A 22,487-nucleotide genomic window follows, 5' to 3' on the forward strand; every position below is an offset into this window, starting at 1 on the left:
GTGATTGTCAAGTATAGCACATAAATATATCAAGAGATATAAAATAAATATAATATAAAATCTACATGTTACTTCAAACATTTATATGATCTCTCTTACATTTTAATCACAGAATATATTTATTATTCTGTTTTATTTTATATTAAGTTATCTATGTGTCTGTTGTTAATGCACAGATATACAGTATATTGTCTTTGTTCTGTGGATGGAGTCTCTTCTAGTCAGACCAACTAAACATTTTTACCAGTTAACAGCATTTGTGTGTCTTTCAAAGTTAAAGGGTTAGTTCACCCAAAAATGAAATTTCTGTCATTAATTATTCACCCTCATGTCGTTTCACACCCGTAAGACCTTCGTTCATCTTCAGAACACAAATTAAGATATTAAAATATTATTGATAAAATCCGCTGGCTCAGTGAGGCCTCCATTGACAGCAAGATAATTAACACTTTCAATGCCCAGAAAACTACTAAAGACGTATTTAAAACAGTTCATGTGACTACTTTAATGTTATGAAGCGACGAGAAAAAAAAAAAATGACTTTATTCAACAATACCTAGTGATGGGAGATTTCAAAACACTGCTTCATGAAGCTTCGAAGCTTTACGAATCTTTACGGAGCATGTATCAAACTGCCAAAGTCACGTGAACCATTGAAATTTCGAAAAGTTTCGAAACACTTGACGAAACGAAGCCTTGTTTACTGAAATCAGGTGACTTTGGCAGTTTGATACATGCTCTGAACCACTGATTCGAAACAAAAGCTCAGTGAGAGCAATGGTAGTGAGTGGAGGCGGGGCCAATTTGCATATTCATTGATCCGTGTATATTAAATGAGGCAAGGGTGTAGAGTTACACTCAAACTATTTTAAAGCCTGAAGAAATTTTTTTCACAGGAAAAGATGAGTCAAAGATGAGTTTTAATGGATAAAATAACTGACTACAGGGGGACTTTAAGGTGAAAAGTAGCTCCTTTTTTAATGCAAAAAAATATACAAAGATTTGTATAAGCATATACAACTCACAAGTACAAAACAAATAAACATACATAAGAATATGTAAAGTAAAATAATAATTCATGCCATGGGGTAAAATTACAACAAATTAAAGTAACAAAAAGCTTCACAGGTCTTTCTTGCTTTTTTGTTCTTAATTTTGTTTAATGTAGTACCATATTGATTAATCTCTTTATAAAATGTTCAATGTTTGGCTTAGCTTTAGTCCATTTTTTCACATGAATGTGATATTTTCCAAGTAAAATAAAAATTTGTATAAGGAAGCACATCATACTTTTGGAATCAACATTATCCTGTACAAAAAACAAAAACAAAAAATATATATATTTTTAATATATACAATCAATAAAAAAGAGAATTCTTTGGCATTGCAACAAGGTTTTCAATATTCAAATGGAAACGTTCAAGCAACTCCTTGACAGTAAATTCTGTGTAAAAAATTTTATAGGATACCTCTCTAATTTTATTAATAAAATCTTATTTGTTATTGACCATACTCTTTTCCAGTTAATATTTTCATATTTAGCAGACCAAAACACTGTTGAACAAGGCAAATAATTTGTTTTTAATAAAAGTGGCTCCTAACTTGCCGATGTAGGAGAATCTCTTAAAAATCATGGGCGTGTCAATCCTTATTTTAGGAAATTCTAATTTGAATATGGCAACATTTGGATTTTAAAACCTTTGTTTAAATATGACAACATGATACCTCATTCTACAATATTTCTATGAATAAATCACTGTCAGAGACTCCTCCTCCATCAGCCAATCACTGGGCAGAGTCAGTAAACATGTTGATATCATCCATAGCAACGAGGTCAACCCTGCTCAAAGACTTCTCTCTATTTCTTAGTAAAAGTTGGGCTCAGCAGGTTTGTGGATGGGTTTTAAGAGAAAAGACTCTTAATTAAGAACTTTTACTGCATTTAGGAGAATCTTAGTGATAAGATTAAATGTTCTGTGAATACGGCCCCAGATATTTAACCCATTTGTGCCCAAATTTTTCTGAATGGTTTCATGCATATAGTCCTGTTAATAGTGTCCTATGTGAACATGTTCTGCATTTATTTTCCCCAGGTTTTTTTTTTTTTTTTTTTTTTCTTAAAAAACGTGTTTGAATGTGCGGCAACTATAGTTGCCGGTGGGCAAATATGTTGTATGCACTCCTCAATGTAAAATTTGAATAGGAGGAGAACATTTATGCATCTAACTCAAAATAACTGCTTTCAACAGATCAACAGATCAATCAAAGTTGAAGATCATTCGAAGTGAACACAAAAAAACTGCATCTAACTTATAATCTCTTGAATTTGAAAACAAAACAAACAACAAATCTGTTTGTTTCAAAGTGGTGGAACATAGTGCAGAACAAAGTGCAGCCATTAAGTTGCTCCAACAGAGCATTGTGAATTAAAAAGTTAAATTACATTGTTCATTAGAAAAAAATACATCTATATGTCACCCTGGACCACAAACCCAGTCATAAGTTGCATGGATATATTTGTAGCAATAGCAAACAATACATTGTATGGATCAAAATTATTGATTTTTTTTCTTTAATACCAAAAATTATTAAACATGATCTTTACTTAATATCCTAATTAAGATATAATTAAATATATAAAAAAATATTTTTGTGAGTGGATATACATTGTTAAGGACTTCATTTGGTCAACTTTAAGGCAATTTTCTCAATATTTCAATTTTTTTTGCACCTTCAGATTCCAGATTTTCAAATAGTTGTATCTCGGCCAAATGTCATGTATGATGTATGGTATGTCAACAAACCATACATCAATGGAAATCTTATATATATTCAGCTTTCAGATGATGTATAAATCTTAATTTAAAAAATTGGAAGTTGACAGCCTCATGTCACAGGAAGGAAGTGAATACCTTTTTTTTGTTCTTGAAATCCTTTATTTGGATGTTTTCTTGCATGTCATTGAGAAATAAAACATGGAAAACATCTAGAAAAAAACTTACAAAAGGAAAATGACAACCATACACTGCGGCAACTATAGTTGCCGGTGGGCTAAAATGGGTTAAATGCTTTTATGATCAAAGCTCTGTATTATTGTTTTTATTGTGGGGGACAAAACATATAATGCAATGCAATAGAATAATGATTGAGAGAGATATCATATCGTATCATATTTGATGCTCACATTTTTTTAAAATTATGTATGGATAATCAAGTAAACCTAAGTTTCCTGTTCATCTTAAAATATTTGATACAATAGGCTTAGTGTTACTTACATACACAAGAAATATGAGACTCATACTGTAATGTTTCATCTTTATTTAGTAGAAGAAAACAAACTCCTACAGAAGTGCTGTCAATGTCACATCAGTTTGATCTCCTGAGAAAGCAGTGATGCCTCACGTCAACAGCTTGATTTTGATAGACTTGTTACAGCAAAATGAATGTGACATTGAATCACAATCACATGACAGTTCAGTCTTTTCTTTTGTACACTTGGTGGCACACGGCATCCTCACATGTCAGTTCCTGCAAGTGAAATGATCATGAGGTCAAAACGTACACAGCAGAGCAGGAATTGTGTGAAAAGATAATATTCATTCAATTACATTTCATAAAAATTGAAAGAATAAAGATTTATATGTAATATTGTTGATTCTAACATTGATCTGGTTATTATTATCCATAGAATGACTGTATAGGATGCTCACCAGATGAAGTTTGTCATCCTCTATCCAGTGTTTCCATCCCCGGTTAGCTTTCTCACCTTTCTGGGTGGCCACCAATTTGTCCCCTTCCCAGATCACCAGAGTCTGAATGTCAAATAAATCTTACACCACAGGAACTGGCCTGTTACATAACCTTTTAAACAAATTATGCTCACTTTTTAAAAATAAATAAATAAAAATAAATATTTTTTATCAGCATGATGCATAAAAAATACATTTTTCTTAAAGAGACCTATTGATTTTTTGCAATACATATCAAAGGTGTGCGCTACTCTTTCTTATTAGTGCTGACCAGTTCTGCCTAGAATAAAAATACAGTTCATCGATCAGTACTTTTACTCGAGTAAAACTGCACTTTAAAAAATGCTGGGTTAAAAAAAATTTGGGCTAAAAATGGACAGCAGTTGGGTTAAATGTTTGACCAACATGCTGGGTAGTTTTATTTAACTCAACTACACTAAAAAAAAAATGATTCTTTAAACCTACTTAATTTAATTATGGACAGTGGTTCCACACAAGCAAATTGTTTTTCATTAACATTAATGGAATTTTTTGAATCCATGTAACTGAATCAGGACGAATCTATTTAAAATAATAATTTCCAACCAAATCAATGTAATTGCTTCCCTGTAACTTAAATTGGTTAAGTTTAGTGAACATGCTTTAGTTTATTTAAAACTGGCCAAATATGTTTCATTCAACCAACACAAGGAGATTTGTTTCAAATAACTCAATTAAATTATGGACAGTGGTTCCATCGAATTAGTTTTTGTTACTTTAACTCAGTGATTTCTATTTAAAGTAACTCCCTTCAAAGCAGCATTTATTTGTGTGTGATTGCCTTGTAGAGACAAAAAAAAGACAAGATATGTAACAAGTTATCAAACTGTATTTGTCAGTTGCAATAAAACAGTGTTTTAAACAGCCTATTCAGTCATTACATTCAAGAGTCTTTAAACTTGTGCAAATGCTTTTAACACTCTGAAGTAAAAGTAATTTTAGATCATGTTAGAGTCAAAAGGTTTCTGCTCAGAAAAGTACAATTGTACCTGGTAAAAAGATAATAAAATAAAGATTTTTTTTTTTTTTTTTTTACAAATTTACAAAAAAATAAAATAAAAAATGTCCAGATGGTAGTGTGCTCTTCAGTGCACTTTATTGGATAACTTGTTGCCATCAGCTTTTGCAGTGCTTTGAAAGTATACCTGAATTCAGAAGGGTAGCTCAAATTCAGTCCATATATTAGTCCCATCAACATGGCTGTTGCATATGGGACACTGCTAAGGTCCTGAAGAACCGTTTGCCCCTCTAACACCACTCCAATATCTGCTAGGCTCTCCTCTATGTCCGCACCTTCAAGTCTTACGAAATAAATTCCCAAAGTCTTCTGAATTGCCTCCTATCTGTATCCTAGAGTGGATATGTATATATACGTATATTAAAAAAACAGTACTCTTACATTCCTGTGTATTAACTTTAACAAAGCATTTAGCATCCTTGAAAATAAACAACATTTTAAAAAGCACATATACTCACCATATGCTCCCAAATCACACTGCTAGGGCCTTCTTTCATGTAGACACAGAGAGATTTGATTATGCACTCTCTCTTCACTTCAATGTCACCAGTCTAAAGATGTAAATAACAACATTAACCAAATATAGCCTTTACCCTTTAAAATTAAAATAATTCACCTTTCCATAAGATTACCCTGCCATTGCTACTATTATACTCAACCACTTTCAGTTATCCATCTTCCTCATGCTTTACATCAGGGGTGTGTAAGCCTGGTCCTAGAGGGACTGTTCTGTGGAGTTTAGACCCAAATGAAATGCACCTGAACCAATGTTTTTTGGAATTTTCAAATAAGAACAACGTATTAAACTTTTATGCTGTTGTACTGGGGTAAGTTAGAGCTAAACTCTGCAGAACATTGTCCATATACAATAGTGTTATACATGTAACATCTGTCAGTTACTTTACATTTATCATGGTAATAAACAATCTGTTTTTATGCATGCTCATGGCCATAACCCCAGTGAGAGAATGTTTTAAAGGGTTAGTCCACCCTAAAATGAAAATTCTGTCATTAAGTACTCACCCTCATGACGTTCCACACCAGTAAGACCTTCGTTCATCTTCAGAACACAAATTAAGATTTTTTGCTGATATACGAGGGTATCTGATCCACTCATAGGCAGAAACGTCATTGCACCTTTTGACGTACAAAAAGGTAGTTAAAAACATGGTTAAAATAGCCCCTGTGACTGCAGTGGTTCAACCTTAATGTTATGAAGCGATAAGAATACTTTTTGTGGTCAAAAACAAAAACATAATGACTTTATTCAACAATTGGAACCGTCATCATACGTAGTAAATTTAGTGCAGGCTTCCTTGTTTACATCCGAATGCCAACTCAGTATTGGCCGAAGCTGAACGTGCATTTGATGCTGACACAGGAGTCGGCCAATAATGAGCTGTTATTCGGACGTAAACAAGTCAGTTTGCACTTAATTCACTACGTATGACAACAGTTCAAATTGTTGAATAAAGTAATTATTTTTGTTTTGGCGCAAAAAAAGTATTCCCATTACTTCATAACATTAAGCTTGAACCACTGCAGTCACATGGGCTATGTTAACCATGTTTTTAACTACCTTTCTGAACGTCAAAAGGTGCAATGATGTTGCTGCCTATGAGTGGATCAGATACCCTCGGATTTCATCAAAAATATCATCATTTGTGTTCTGAAGATGAATGAAGGTCTTACGAGTGTTGAACGCCATGAGGGGGAATAATAAATGACAGAATATAATTTTTTTTTTTTGGTGAACTAACCCTTTAACCCTTAAGGGGCTTGCACACCGGACGTGAAGCTCAGCGCCGTGCAGCGCCGCAACACGTCTTTAAAATTCGAACGCATTGTTTTCTATGAGTGTACGCACACCGGCGGCGACAAAAAATTTTTTTCTCTTTGTTCAAAAGACATGAAACTTTGTTCAGTTGTTAACATTTTCTAGATCTACAAAGAAAAAAAATTGGAGTGATATCTTATGTTAGTGTAAAAAAAAGTCACACTCAGGGTCTTTGGGGTCTCCACAGACCCCAGACAACAAAATGTAATTTTGAAACAAAATAATTGTTTTTTTTTAAAAAAAAAACAAATGTAATTTTACTCTGTTCATTAATGTTTTACTTCATATTTGTGCAGTTTTTGAAGAATTTGTCATATCTTTTAAATATATATAAATAAATAAATATTTGTTATATACAAAAACAGCTTTTTATGTAAAATTCACTTTGTAAAAGACCCACATTTCTAACTTTCATTCATGGGGATAACATGGATAATTTGACATGGTTTAGTGTGAGATTTTTGCCCATCTTTTTGGAAAATGCATTTTTAAAAGTAAAAAATGATCACTTTATCCAGTAGATGCTGCAGAGCTCTGATGACTGAAAGACATCTTTTCTAAAGTTTTTTTTTGCTGGATTCATATCTAAATGTTATGAAATCACAATTATAACAATAAAAATTACTTTTTGTCAAAGTTTAGCATTTTTTTGCACTGAAAAGTTTTTCAGTAATGTTGATTTTGGGGATGAATTTTGTAACAATATTGAAAAACTGATTTTTTTCATTACAAAAAATACTAAATTGAGACAAAAATTTGCCTTTATTGTTATAATTGTGATTTCATAATATTTAGATATGAATCCAACTGAAAAAAACTTGTGAAAAGATTCTTTCAGTGAGTCAAATAGCAAATAGTGGAGCTCTGAAGCCATTTACTGGTAAAAATGATTTTACTTTTAAAACTGCTTTTTCCAAAAGATGGGCAAAAATGCTACACTAAACCATATCAAATTATCCATGTAATCATCATGAATGACATTTAGAAATGTTGGTCTTTTATAAAGTGAATTTTACATAAAAAGCTGCTTGTATAAAAAAATATTTTTTAATTTATTTATATACATTTAAAAATATATGATAAATCCTCCAAAAACTGTACAAACATGGAGTAAAAACATTAATAAACAGAGTAAAATAACATTTGTTTAAAAAAAAAAAAAAAAAAAGTATTTTGTTACAAAATTGCATTTTGTTGCCTGGGGTCTGTGGAGACCCCGAAGACCCTGAGTGTACTTCCCAAACGAAGGCAGCACAAGGGTTAATACAAGGTTTTAATAAGTGTGGTTCTTCATAACTGTGTAGTGGGCACCAAGAGATGTTTAATAACGACTCCTCAATTTGCAAACATCAACAGAATTCCAGAGTATCCATCCAGCTTGGCAACAAATGTTGACACCAATGGGATAACTTTAAAACAAAAAAAGTTATGAAGAGCAGGTTTAGCAGTTTTATTGTGCCAAGCCATGGGTTCTTCTAACTAACTACTTTTATTAAATCCTAAAAAGACAATACAGTGCTTCACTTACCTTAGCCAAAACACTGTTTTCTCCTTCAATAAAGTTGTGACATTCCTTTATTTTACCTAAGACAGTGACGAACTCCAAAAACCATGATGAAAAACTATCATAAAAAAAGGAATATCAGATAAAATGTCAGACTCAAAATATATGCATCTACAAGGTGAATGTGGCATTATTTGTAGCTACTTGCTTCAGAGCTTCAGCCAATTTTACTGGGACTTACGTAGCTTAGAAACTACACTGGGAAGTTTTAGGAGATTATAAAACGCTTTACCCCATTTTCACAGACGAGGCTTAAGCTAGTCCTAGACTAAAATGCATATTTTAGCTGTTTTAACTGAAAGCAACTTGTACCGATATATCTTCAAATATGTGGATGCCATTGTTTTGTCTCAAGAAGCACACCAGTAATGTTTTTTCTAGTTTACGTTTATAAAAGCTACAATTAAATAGTTGAAATAATGCCTATTCCTGGTTTAGCCTAAGTCCTGTCTGTGAAACCAACAGGCCTTAATATACTTAATATACACACTACATTGGACATTCAGTGGACATTCACAAGTAAATATGCCATTAAAACAATACTTGCCTATTTTGATCGACTGTGAAAAATGTTGTAAGTTGACAATCGTTGGTTGTCAATATCATGTCGCTGCTTAAAATTCGCGAATATTAATTTATTACACATTTATTGGAAAGTCTGAATTTATCAGAAGTCCGAATGTGCGAATATAAAACCAACTTTACCGAAGTTGTTTACCGGGGGGTAATCACGCAATGACGTGCACTTGCTAGTCTGTTCCATTTACGTGTTCTCTGAATGCTAAAGAAGACAGTGTTGCCAACTTAGCGATAGATTTAGATTTAGATTTAGATTTAGCGACTTTTCAGACCCCTTTAGCGACTATTTTTCAAAAAAGCGCCTAGCGACAAATCTAGCGACTTTTTGGACAAACCTCAGTAACTTTTCAAATGTCACCAGCACTGTCCTGTGAGCGTGAGGTCTTGCTTTCCCGCTGCCGTCACACCTCTCTCCCTCTCTCAGCGTCTACTCTGTTTATTGGATGAGAGAAGCAGCAGCACGAGTGCACGCTGACAGACGTGAATGAGCGAGCTACACACGAGCACACAGTGTTGCACGGACCAAACTCTATTTCTGATCCTTTGTTTTATAATTAAAGAATTTAGTTTGATGGTTTTGATTTTCATTTTTCTTGCGTGCTTATCACTTATATTACTCACTATCACAGAGCCTTAGTTCATCCAGTTTCCGAACTCTCTGAATTCATGTAATTTACAAATATATAAAAATGTCATTCATTATATCATACTCGTTCTGTTGCCGGACAAAAAAATAAACATTTATATATATATGTTATATATATAAACATATATATATATATATATATATATATATATATATATATATATATATATATATATATAGGAAATGAGAACAGCTTTATTTGACATTCGGCTATATTATATTATATTATATTATATTATATTATATTATATTATATTATATTATATTATATTATATTAAAATACAGTATGTGAGCACGGATTAGGAGAGAAAACACATTAGGCGGCAGAATGCAACAGACGTGATGACGTCACGAATATGCAAATTTACGCATAACGTCATCTAGCGACATTTAGCGACTTTTTGGGCAGGCTTTAGCTACTTTCCTTTGAAAATAGTTGGCAACCGTGAAAGAGGAGCCTCGCCTAGCCTCTGAAGGAAGTGACTTGGAAGGACCAGTCCAGTCCTGCCAATGAGGTATCCTTGACATTGAGAAACGCCATCTGAAATTACAATCTTTTGAAGGACACGGATGTTAAAACATGAAGAAAGGGTTATTGAGAAAGAGTTACTGAAAACGAATATCATTCTAAAGGTTTTCTCTCATTTTCTCTTCAGTTTTAGGCTGTTGTTTTTCTGATGCGAAATCGAAAGTAATTTTGATCCAGACATTTACAGTAAACAGGAAGATGAAGCCTAACGTGAGTGTGTTTATTATTATTATTATTATTATTTTGTTGAAGAACAAAAATCTGCTATTATTAAATTTAATATTTCACCTCATAGCAGTTATGATTAGTAGTTATACAGTGACCATAATAAGTCAGGATTCTTTTACTCAAATCAGTTATTTTAGGATCATTTGAAAGTAATGAATTCAACCATCATTGTGAACTTGAAGTAATGATTAAACGACAAACAATTTAACAATTAATAAAGATTGAGTAAATATGATTGTAAAATATTAAACTTGAACAGACAATATAACAGATTGTGTTCAGTTTTCCAGCACAGTGTAAATTTCTCCAGTGAATTCATATTTAGTGTCATGAGTCAGTTAAACTCATTAAACAATCTGAAATTAAGACCTTTCAGTTATTTTACATGACAATATATTAGTAACTCACTTTATTTTATTCATTGTTTTTGCTGTTGTGTCTAACTCATCATTCTTCATTATTTTCATGTTCTTCATCTCTGTAAAATCTTGTCATTTCCAGGTCCTGCTGAACGATTGATTGTTTTCTCAAACCAGTGCTGATCAGAGGAGCGAGGAAAGGACTCTCTCTCTAAGATGAGTCTCTCAGAGAAACACAGGTAACACTGCGTCTGTTTCACAGTCACACCATCATTTTAAACTCTACTGGAGTTTGTTTTTTCCTGTGAATAAAAAAAAACTTAAAATTTAATTTTTTTTTATATATATTTGCAAATGCTTTTATCAACTTCTTCAGTTTTGAACTTCTTAAATTAACTGACATATAAAACCCCGTTTGCCACACTGCTTAATAGACAATATCACAGTTAATCATTTGTTAATTGTCTCTCTCGCACATTAAAGGTGCCCTTGAATTTAAAATTGTATTTACCTTGGCATAGTTGAACAATAAGAGTTCTGTAGATGGAAATGACATACAGTGAGTCTCAAACACTATTGTTTCCTCCTTCTTATGTAAATTTGATTTGTGCAAAAGACCTCCGAAGAACAGGTGAATCTCAACATAACACCGACTGTGATGTAACAGTCGGGATCATTAATATTTACGCCCCCAACTTTTACATATACGAGCCCATGTTCAAAGCATTAGACAAGCCAGTATTAACGTAACGCAGGTATTGTGAAGCAAGCAAGGACAATAGTGAAAATGGCAGATGGAGCAATAATAACTGACATGATCCATGATATCATGATATTTTTAGTGATATTTGTAAATTGTCTTTCTAAATGTTTCGTTAGCATGTTGCTAATGTACTGTTAAATGTGGTTAAAGTTACCATCGTTTATTACTGTATTCACAGACCAGAGCCATGTCATTATTCTCATTTTTAAATGTTTGTAGTCTGTAATTCATAAACACATCTTCATCTTTATAAATCTCTCCATCAGTGTAGCTTTAGCCCCATTAGCTACACAGCATTATCAAACTCATTCAGAATCAAATGTCAACATCCACAAAATAAATACCATATTACATGATCTGATATGCTGCATCATGAACAGTTTGTAAGAGTTTGAGCATTATATTAGCTGTGTGAACTTAATCTATTGTTTATGCAATGTTTAATGGGAGTCGTGAGGTTGGAGTCGGGGAGCACGAGCTCCCTTTAAATAGGTGTACAAACACTGAATCAGTGCATTTTTAATCCCACCCCAAAATAGGCAGTTAAAACATGGTATAATAAAAAATATATGGGGTATTTTGAGCTGAAACTTCACAGACACATTCTGGGGACTCCTTAGACTTATATTACATCTTGTGAAATAGTGTTCTAGGACACCTTTAATAAAATCAGCTGTAAACTGACACAATGGTAATAGGTCGGAAGACCGAATCCATGTTTCATATTTCGCATCTGGAGATTTAAATGCTGAATTACCGCTGGGTGTGAGTTGCACTCAAAAATTCTGCTGTTAACTATGGAAGCTTATTTGTAGCAAATATTCAATTTGGAATGTAATATGCAAAATGGCAATGCATTTCTGTATTTAAATTTACATTTCCATACCATATATGCAACGTTTGGAGCAAAATGATAATTTGCGTTCTCTGCGAGTCGTCCTAACCTTAAATATCTATGCTTCTAATAGCGTTCTGGTTCAGTGACTGACAGAAGCGCATAATCTGCAGGAACATTGACATTTTTTTTGTTCTTTCTCTACTTCATCTGCCAGTTTATGCCTCGCTCTTCATAGCTCTGCTGCCGCCATGTTTCCAACACCTGGTCCCGCCTTGATGCAATGATTGACAGGGCGGGGCGGGTACGTGATTGGCTCGAAATGCATTTTCAAATCGACATTGAATTTTGCTACATTTATTGCAGGATATTTAATGAAAATGTAATCACAAGTGTCTTAACTGTGAGTGTAAATGCAATTAAGAAAAATAACATTTAAATAATCATTTTGCTACAATTTTTGCTTGAACATGTTAAACATATATAATCATTTCTGTAATATATTTTCATTTTAATTTTTCAACTTATAAAGCATAAAAATATATGTTTAATTTACATGTTAAAAGTAGTGTAGGAAATAGCAAATGTAAATTATATTATTAAATTTGAATTATCATTTTGCTCCAAACTTTGCATATATGGTATGGAAAATGTAAATTTAAATACAGAAATGAATTGCCATTTAGCATATTACATTTCAAATTGAATATTGCTACACATAAGCTTCCATAGTAAACACTCCAGTCTCTTCAAAGTGGATAACATGAATAAAACACGGGTTACAATGGCATTAATTCACGTTTCTTTCTTTAATCAGAAGTATTGGCATAACAGTATGAATGGCCGCCTAACTCACTCCCATACAACTCGCTTCTTCTCTCCTCTTTATCCAAGCATGCTTTGCTTTAAAGTGGCCGAGGCACAAAATAACTTTCTAACTAATGTATATAAAAATCTACTTCCATTGCATTTCTTCCACCCCCCCCCCCCCTTTTTTTTAATAAAACCATGAATTAACAAACTGAAATAAAATAATGAATTTAAGGTTACCGGTAGTAAGAATTAGCCTTAATAATCCACAATATTTTCAGGTTATTTATTTTGACAATGTGTAGTAAATGTTATCTATAAAATCATTTAGTTTAGACTGGAATGAGGTGAAACCAGAACAAAGCAAGGTGTTGTTAGCTAGCTACTTATTTCATTCAATTGTATATGGAAGAAAATTAAATACAATTTTATATACAATTACAACTATTTGTTAAAATAAACTATTTAATGCTACTTTTTAATATTGATATGATTATATACCAAAATAATGAACAGTAAACAATGAGGAACAAAAGAAACAAACATAAAGGTAAGAGATCACACATAATAAGAGATCAAAATAAGATGAGTGAAAAATCACAAACTTTTTCTTTGCATTTATTTTAAATGTATTTGTGTATTGGTGTAACGGATGGGAGCGGGACAACGGAGTTGGAGATCTACATGCAGGCTTTATTCATAAGAGCGTAATCGTACAGGCAGTAGGTCAAACACCAGCAAACAGTAACAGGAAGGCAAGGCAAAAGAGTAATCCAATACACAGGCACAGGTCAAGGCAGGCAGCAAACAATCATGAACAAGGCATCAGTCCAGGGTCAAAAACACAGGCAAGGCTAAGCTGGACGAGGAAAAGATGGGCAAGGCAGAAACAATGCTCAGCAATGTATGTGTGTATGAGTGCAGCTTATAAAGGGTCACTGATGGGAAACAGGTGTGAGTGCAGGATTATTTCCTAGATGGGGAATTGTGGGAAACGGAGTCCATATAACCAAGTTGATGAACACAGACCCAGGGCACATGTTGGGCTCACAGATCACGTGGGTAGGGCACTTTTTACTGTATGTGTGGATGACCATGTCTGTCAGCCACCACCAAAGACCCTGCATTAGGAAACAACTATACACTTAATTTAACTGAAGTATGCTAACAAAAATGTACCACACATTTCTGCTCTCCATTTCTGTTAATTAAAAAAACTTGACATTAGTAATAATAACTAGTATAACTAGCAGTAATAATAATAACTCTCTTAAATTAGTCAAGTATTTTTTAACATATTTAATCTCATTTATGTACATTAAAGAAACCATTAAACCAATGTGAGCCAGTGAAATAAAATAATTGTTAACTATAAAACTGTAAATTGTGTGAGTGTGTGTATTTCTGTGGAGGATTAGATAAAGACACGGATGTGTTTCAGACACAGTTGAACCTCCTTTACTAAAGTGTTTTTCTCTCTGTTGTTTGTGTCATTAGTGTAAGATCAGGATCACATGTGTCCATCTCTGTGTCTCTGAAGAGTGATCAGTCAAAAGATGATGTACCAAACTTCAGTGGGGAAAAACCCTCATCTAATAAAAGGTATTTCATGTTTCTAATTTATCAAGTCAAGTCAAGTCAAATTTATTTATATAGCGCTTTTACAATTGGTAATTGTTTCAAAGCAGCTTTACATATTAGAAGCACAGAAAAAAGGGAAGTGGTTAAAAATAAGCTGTACAAACAAGCGTGGTAATATGTAACATATACAAGATGGTGCTACATTAAGCCAATGTCGGCTGACTCCCAGGGGTGGAAAAAACCCCCTAGGAGAAAAACCCAGTGTGCTAACACTGGGAAAAAAGTCCTAGGAGGGAAAAAACCCCTTGGAAGATATATATAATATATGTAAATGGATATGGAGATCAAAATCTAAATTATACATTTTATTATAGAGATTAAAAATAGATTATATATAAATATATGTAAGCGGATACGGGGATTAAAAATCAGAATTATAGATGCAGCCAGAACTGGATCTGTAGGCCCATTGTCTCCTGGGCTACATTGTAGGCAGGTCCAGACACAGGTTCTCCATCTGATCTGGATACGGCCTGGATCCAGCACCCGGCGAACCTCAGGATAAGCAGAGAGACAGATATTAGCGTAGATGCCATTCTTATTCTGATGTACAGGTATATCTAGTGTTATAGGAAATGTTCTCAGTTCCGGCCGACCTAATTATTGCAGCGTAACAATCCTTTAACGGATTTGAAAAATGTTAATGTATTGATAATGTGTTATGTGTATGCAAGAGCAAAGAGATGTGTTTTTAGTCTAGATTTAAACTGACAGAGTGTGTCTGCTTCCCGAACAATGCTAGGAAGATTGTTCCAGAGTTTAGGTGCTAAATAGGAAAAGGATCTGCCGCCTTCAGTTGATTTTGATATTCTGGGTATTATCAACTGGCCTGAATTCTGAGATCGCAATAGACGTGAAGGACTATAATGCATTAAGAGCTCACTTAGGTACTGGGGAGCTAAACCATTTAGAGCTTTATAAGTAAGTAGCAAGATTTTAAAATCTATACGATGTTTAATAGGGAGCCAATGTAATGTTGACAGAACTGGGCTAATATGGTCATACTTTCTGGTTCTAGTAAGAACTCTAGCTGCCGCATTTTGGACCAACTGTAGTCTGTTTAAAAGCCGAGCAGAACAACCACCCTGTAGAGCGTTACAATAATCTAGTCTTGAGGTCATGAATGCATGAACCAACTGTTCCGCATTTGTCATTGAGAGCATATGTCGTAATTTAGATATATTTTTTAGATGGAAGAATGCGGTTTTACAGATACTAGAAACATGACTTTCAAATGAAAGATTGGTATCAAAGAGCACACCCAGGTTCCTAACTGAGGACGAAGGTTTAATGGAGCACCCGTCAAGTGTTAGAGAGTATTCAAGGTTTTTTCGTGAGGAAGTTCTTGGTCCAAAGATTAGGATATCAGTTTTTTCTGAATTTAATAATAAGAAATTTCTTGTCATCCAGTTTTTAATGTCAGCTATGCATTCTGTTAGTTTTGTGAATTTGTAGGTTTCGTCAGGGCGCGAGGAAATATAGAGCTGAGTATCGTCAGCGTAGCAGTGAAAACTAACACCATGCTTCCTAATTATCTGTCCTAAGGGTAGCATGTACAGAGTAAAAAGCAACGGTCCTAGTACTGAGCCTTGTGGTACTCCATATTGAACCTGTGATCGATACGACATCTCTTCATTTACTACTACAGACTGATAACGGTCAGATAAGTACAATTTGAACCATGCCAAAGCAGTTCCACTAATGCCAATATAGTTTTCAAGTCTTTTTAAAAGAATGTTGTGATCGATAGTGTCAAAAGCAGCACTGAGATCTAATAACACTAATAGAGAAATACAGCCACGATCGGATGATAGGAGTAGATCGTTTGTAACTCTAACGAGAGCAGTCTCAGTACTATGGTATGGTCTAAATCCTGACTGGAAATCCTCACAGATTCCATTTCTTTCTAAAAAGGAGCACAGTTGTGTTGAAACTGCCTTTTCTAGTATCTTTGACAGAAAAGGTAGATTCGAGATTGGCCTGTAATTTACTAAATCTCTCGGATCTAGTTGAGGTTTTTTAATAAGAGGTTTAATAATAGCCTGCTTAAAGGTTTTTGGCACGTATCCTAGTGTTAACGATGAATTAATTATATCAAGAAGTGGACCTACGACCTCTGGAAGCATTTCTTTCAGTAGTTTAGTCGGAATTGGGTCTAACATACATGTCGTTGATTTTGATGATTTGATAAGTTTAGATAATTCTTCCTCTCCTATAGCGGCGAATGATTCTAGTTTTACCTCAGGGACACTACAATGCACTGTCTGAAGCGAAACTGTAGACGGTTGCATGTTTATAATTTTCTCTCTAATATTATCAATCTTGCAAGTAAAGAAGTTCATAAAGTCATTACTGCTGTGCTCTATGGAAACGTCAGCAGTTGAATCTCTGTTTCTAGTTAATTTAGCCACTGTGTCAAATAAATACCTAGGATTATGTTTGTTTTCTATTAAGAGATTTGAAAAATAAGTAGATCTAGCATTTCTTATAGCCGTTCTGTACTCAATCATTTTTTCTTTCCACGAAAGGCGAAAAACTTCTAGTTTTGTTTTCTTCCAACTACGTTCAGCTTTTCTCACAGCTTGTTTTAGAGCCCGAGTGTGCTCATCATACCACGGCGTTTGATTAGTTTCCTTAATCTTCTTTAGACGTAAAGGAGCGACTGCATCTAATGTGCTGGAAAAGAGAGAGCCAATAGTTTCTGTTGCAGCATCGAGTTCTTCTAAGTTGTCAGGTATACTAAGGCGATGAAACTGCTCGGGGAGATTATTTATAAAGTAATCTTTAGTGGTAGACGTGATGGTTCTACAATATTTATGGCTGGGTGGTGGTTTTGTAGCCTTGGCTAATTGTATTATACACGAGACTAAATAATGATCTGATATATCATCGCTCTGCTGTAGAATTTCAACAGCATCAATATCAATTCCATGCGACAGTATTAGATCTAAGGTATGATTACGAAAATGAGTGGGTCCTGACACGTGTTGTCTAACTCCAATAGAGTTTAAAATGTCTGCAAATGCCAATCCAAATGCGTCTTTGTTATTATCTACATGGATATTAAAATCACCAACAACAAGGACTTTATCCGCAGCTAGTACTAACTCTGATAGAAAATCAGCAAATTCTTTGATAAAGTCAGTATGGTGCCCTGGTGGCCTGTATACAGTAGCCAGCACAAATGTCAACTTACATAATGTTACATAAAGCACCATCACTTCAAAGGAATTATATTTGAAATTCTTTTGAATGATTCTGAATATATTACTATAAATTACAGCAACACCTCCCCCTTTGCCTTTCTGTCGAGGATTGTGTCGATAATCATAACCTTGAGGACTAGATTCATTTAAAGTAATGTAATCGTCTGGTTTTAGCCAGGTTTCTGTCAAACACAGCAAGTCTAGTTTATTGTCTGTGATAATTTCATTTACAATAAGTGCTTTTGAAGAAATAGATCTAATATTCAGTAACCCAAGCTTTATCATTTGTTTATCTGATTTATCTGTGATTTTCATTTATGGTCACACGTTGGCTGTGTTAAAAAGTTTTATCAGTGAATACCAATCATGAAACATTATTAGATCAAATATTTATCAGAGTATTTACAGCTAATGTTTTATTTCTCTTTCTGTAATATTTTGCCTGGAAAATCAGTATTTTATCTTATTTATTTGATTACAGGCTTAAATATGAGACAATAGGCTCAGACGTTCAGACTCACAGGAATTTCAAACACAATCTCCTGCGGATCTTCCAGGTAGGAAAACACATTTTCATAAATGTTTAATATTTATAACGAACAAATATGTTATTGAATATATATATATATATATAATATATATATATATATATTCATTCTATTTGTTAAAAAATAACAGCGGGTTAGCATGTTAGTCTTTTAACAGGATTTTTTTCTTTATTTTAATTATTGAATAAATAGTGCTGACCAAATGTAGATGTACAATTTGGTTTAAATAGTTTTTTGTCCTTTTTTTTTTTTTTACTTTTGTTTGTAGGATCTTGAGAGCAAAATAATCACATTTCTGAAGGAAGAGCTGGAAAAGTTTAAGAAAATATTACAAAATGAGAACACACAAAACTTTGTGAAGGACTTTAATGAGAATAAATGCAGTATGAAAGCAGCAGCTCTTGATCTCACACTACATTACCTGAGAGAGATGAAGCAAGATGAAGCTGCTGATGCTCTAGAAGGTCAGAGACTCATGACCATCTGTCAGATTGACACTTGTGTAGACTATAAAACTATATATTAAGATTAAAACAATTTTTTGTTCCTGTGTTTAGATGAACTGTTCTTCATTCATCAGCTAAAATGTGGCCTAAAGAAGAAGTATCAATGTGTGTTTGAAGGAATTGCGAAGCATGGTGACTCCATACTTCTGAATAACATCTACACAGATCTCTATATCACTCAGGGTGGCAGTGAGCAGGTCAATACTGAACATGAGGTCAGACAGATTGAAGTTGCTTCCAGGCGTCATGAATCTCAAGAGATTCAGGTTAAATGCACAAATTTGTTTGAAGCTCCTGAACAAGACGAGGAGATCCGAACTGTACTGACAAAAGGAGTCGCTGGCATCGGAAAATCAGTCTCTGTGCAAAAGTTTGTTCTGGACTGGGCTGAAGGAAAAGAAAATCAAGATATCAGTTTCATATTTCCTCTTCCATTCAGAGAGATGAACTTAAAGGAGAAAGAAAAACTAAGTTTCATGGACCTTATAAATAATTTTTTCCCAGAGACAAAAGGACTGAACCTTACAAGAAGGAATCGATTCAAAGTCCTGTTCATCCTTGATGGATTGGACGAATGTCGCCTTCCTCTGAAGTTTGATTGTAATGAGACGTGGAGTGATGTATCGTCACCAGCCTCTCTGGATGTTCTCCTAACAAACCTCATGAAGGGAAATCTGCTTCCTTCTGCTCTCATCTGGATCACCACCAGACCAGCAGCTGCCAGTAAGATTCCTCCTGACTGTATCGACCGGCTGACAGAGATACGAGGATTCAGTGACGCACAAAAGGAAGAGTACTTCAAAAAAAGATTCACGGATCAGAATCAGGCCATCAGAATCATTGATCATGTTAAAAAATCAAAGAGTCTCTTTATCATGTGCCACATCCCAGTCTTCTGCTGGATTTCAGCCACTGTTCTCCAGAACATTCTGGAGGAGAAAAGAAATAATGATGTGAAAAACAATCAGGCTGATGAGATCTCTAAAACACTACAGGAATCAAACACTGAAGACACTCCCAAGACTCTGACACAAATGTACACACACTTTCTCCGATTTCAGATCCAGCAGAGCCGCCGAAAATATGATGGAGAATACGCAGCAGATGTTTCCTGGGATAAAGACGCCATCCTTTCACTGGGGAAACTGGCATTTCATCAGCTGGAGAGAAACAACGTGATCTTCTATGACACAGATCTGGAAGCCTGTGGTATTGACGTCTATAAGGCATCAGTGTACTCAGGCATGTGTACCCAGATCTTTAAGGAGGAAACAGGGATCATTCTTGGTACCATGTACTGCTTTGTTCACTTGAGCATTCAAGAGTTTATTGCAGCCCTTTATGCACATCTGTTTCTAGACATCAACAAGAAAAGTGTGTTTGTTCATGAGTCTACAGAACAGGAAAACAAAAATGAAACCATGATTGATTTTCTCAAGACTGCAGTGGACGAGGCGCTCAAGAGTGACAATGGACACCTGGACCTTTTCCTTCGCTTCCTCCTCGGTCTCTCACTCCAGTCCAATCGACGACTCTTACGGGGTCTGTTGACACAGCAAGACGGCAATGACCAGAGCAACAAGGAAATAGTTCAGTACATCAAGCAGAAATTAGAAGCTAATCTGTCTGCAGAGAGATCCATCAATCTGTTCTACTGTCTGAATGAACTGAACGACCAAACTCTGGTGAAGGAGATTCAGACCCACCTTAGCAAAGGAAGTCTCTCATCTGGTGACCTTTCTCCTGCCCAGTGGTCTGCTTTGGTCTTTGTGTTGTTGACATCAGAGGAAGAGCTGGAGGAGTTTGAGCTTCAGAAATTCAAGAAATCAGACGAGTGTCTCATTAGATTATGGGCAGTCATCAAAACCTCCAGAAGAGCTCTGTAAGTCATTTAATACATTTTGTCATGTTTTGCTCTCATCTGAAAAAAAATGCATTTATCTACATTATTCTATAGTGATTCCCCATCATAATCATAAAATTAACTCTATAAAGCCAGACATATGAAATAATAGTCTGAAAAATCAAAAAGAAAAAAAAGGAAAATGGAGACAATTTATCAAACCCTAAGACAAAATATAAAAGAACATTTACAAATAATTTAAACATTTAAATGCTTAGTTTTATGAGTAGTTGTGAAGTTTTAATTGTGTGTGTACTGCAATAAGTACATGATTGAGAGATTTACCAATAAACATTTATCAAAAGCCTTTTGGTTCATATTTATTTTACACATTTTAACATGTTTTTTTCTACAAATTATTAAGTTCAAATTAAATTTATTTATTTATAATTTAGTAAATATTAAGTAAAATATAAATTTAATTTCTGCAATTTTTATGGATGTGTTTTTATTATAAATTAATAAAAATTAATGATATTTCACCCATTGGCCACCCTGCTCTCTAAGATATCGGCATCAGCCATCGGTTAACCACAGTGAATAATCAAGAAAACCTAAATTGCTTTAATCCAGTAAATGTTAATTTTGGAATATTAATAATTAATACAATTTCTTATGTTCTTAAAGTAATCTTCGTTTTACTTGGCCTAAATCATAAAAGATTTCATAGCAAAAAGATATGTACATGTGAAAGGAGGCATTTTTTTTAATTATAGTGAAAGGTCTTTAACTTACTATAAAAGTGTGAACTGTCTCATCTAATAGTGTCAGTGCAGTCAAGTCAATAATATTTCTGAATGTTAAGTGTCCCCAACTAAGCAAGCCAGAGGCAACAGAGGCAAGAAGCCAAACTCCATCAGATGAAAGAAAAAAAAAAATCCTTGGGAGAAACCAGGATCAGCTATAAAGTTATAAAAAGCTATAAAGTTTAACACAGTTTCTTTTCCAAACATGCTTTATTTTATCTAGGAAACTTGTCACTGAATAAAAAATACAGATGTATAGGAAATAATAGTTTTTGAAGAGTAATGATAATTTTGGTCCGCCTCTTTGCTGTATACAGTTACAAGAAAAAGTATGTGAACCACTTGCAGAATCTGTAAAAATAAGAGAGATCATACAAAATGCATGTTATTTTTTATTTAGTACTGTCCTGAGTAAGATATTTTACATAAAAGGTGTTTACATATAATCCATAAGACAAAAAAAAAAGCTGAATTTATTAAAATAACCCCATTCAAAAGTATGTGAACCATTGATTCTTAATACTGTGTGTGGTTACCTGGATGATCTACGACTGTTTTTTTGTTTTTTTGTGTGGTTGTTCATGAGTCTCTTGTTTGTTCTGAGCAGTTAAAATGAGCTCTGTTCCTGTGAGCTCAGGTCCTGCAGATTTATTTTTTGCATATTTGAACCCTTTACAGCAGTGACTGAATGATTTTGAGATCCATCTTTTCACACTGAGGACAACTGAGGGACTCAAAACGCAACTATTAAAAAAGGTTCAAACATTCACTGATGCTCCAGAAAAAAACATGATGCATTAATAGATGTGGGGTGAAAACATCTGGAATCTGAAGATCAAGGTAAATTGTATTTAATTTGTCTTCCGGGAAACATGCAAGTATCTTCTGTCGCTTCCGAAGGGCAGTATTAAATGAAAAAAAAAAAATGATATTCAAGCGAAATAAGAAAAATTGGGACCTCTGCATCCTGTTCAAAAGTT

General features: G+C 34.1%; 1 protein-coding gene and 1 long non-coding RNA gene across 5 annotated transcripts in view; one reads left to right on the forward strand and one right to left on the reverse strand.

Annotated features, from left to right (window-relative positions):
- Nucleotides 1-3,360: 3,360 nt before the first annotated feature.
- On the reverse strand, nucleotides 3,361-9,256 carry LOC137003457 (uncharacterized). Of its 2 annotated transcripts, none has more exons than XR_010891975.1 (8): nucleotides 9,122-9,256; nucleotides 8,172-8,265; nucleotides 7,941-8,052; nucleotides 5,466-5,530; nucleotides 5,265-5,357; nucleotides 4,934-5,138; nucleotides 3,711-3,812; nucleotides 3,361-3,528 (listed from the first exon to the last, which is right to left on the reverse strand). It is a non-coding gene; the product is annotated as an uncharacterized lncRNA (long non-coding RNA). The 2 variants fall into 2 exon arrangements; XR_010891974.1 differs by having other exon boundaries at nucleotides 5,439-5,530.
- Nucleotides 9,257-9,812: 556 nt separating this feature from the next.
- LOC137003287 (protein NLRC3-like) overlaps nucleotides 9,813-22,487 on the forward strand; it is a 40,339-nt gene continuing 27,664 nt past the window's right edge. For 2 of the 3 annotated variants that reach the window (XM_067363387.1, XM_067363389.1), the window contains exons 1-7: nucleotides 9,813-9,948; nucleotides 10,090-10,172; nucleotides 10,692-10,788; nucleotides 14,455-14,559; nucleotides 18,286-18,361; nucleotides 18,621-18,816; nucleotides 18,910-20,740. In XM_067363387.1, the coding sequence (XP_067219488.1) occupies nucleotides 10,766-10,788; nucleotides 14,455-14,559; nucleotides 18,286-18,361; nucleotides 18,621-18,816; nucleotides 18,910-20,740 (2,231 nt within the window). In that variant the 5' untranslated portion in view covers nucleotides 9,813-9,948; nucleotides 10,090-10,172; nucleotides 10,692-10,765. Of the gene's footprint in view, nucleotides 10,067-10,089; nucleotides 10,173-10,691; nucleotides 10,789-14,454; nucleotides 14,560-18,285; nucleotides 18,362-18,620; nucleotides 18,817-18,909; nucleotides 20,741-22,487 lie in introns of all 3 variants that reach the window. The other variant, XM_067363388.1, reaches the window with a different exon arrangement.

Source organism: Chanodichthys erythropterus, chromosome 16, assembly GCF_024489055.1.
Source record: "Chanodichthys erythropterus isolate Z2021 chromosome 16, ASM2448905v1, whole genome shotgun sequence".
Lineage (NCBI taxonomy): Eukaryota > Metazoa > Chordata > Actinopteri > Cypriniformes > Xenocyprididae > Chanodichthys > Chanodichthys erythropterus.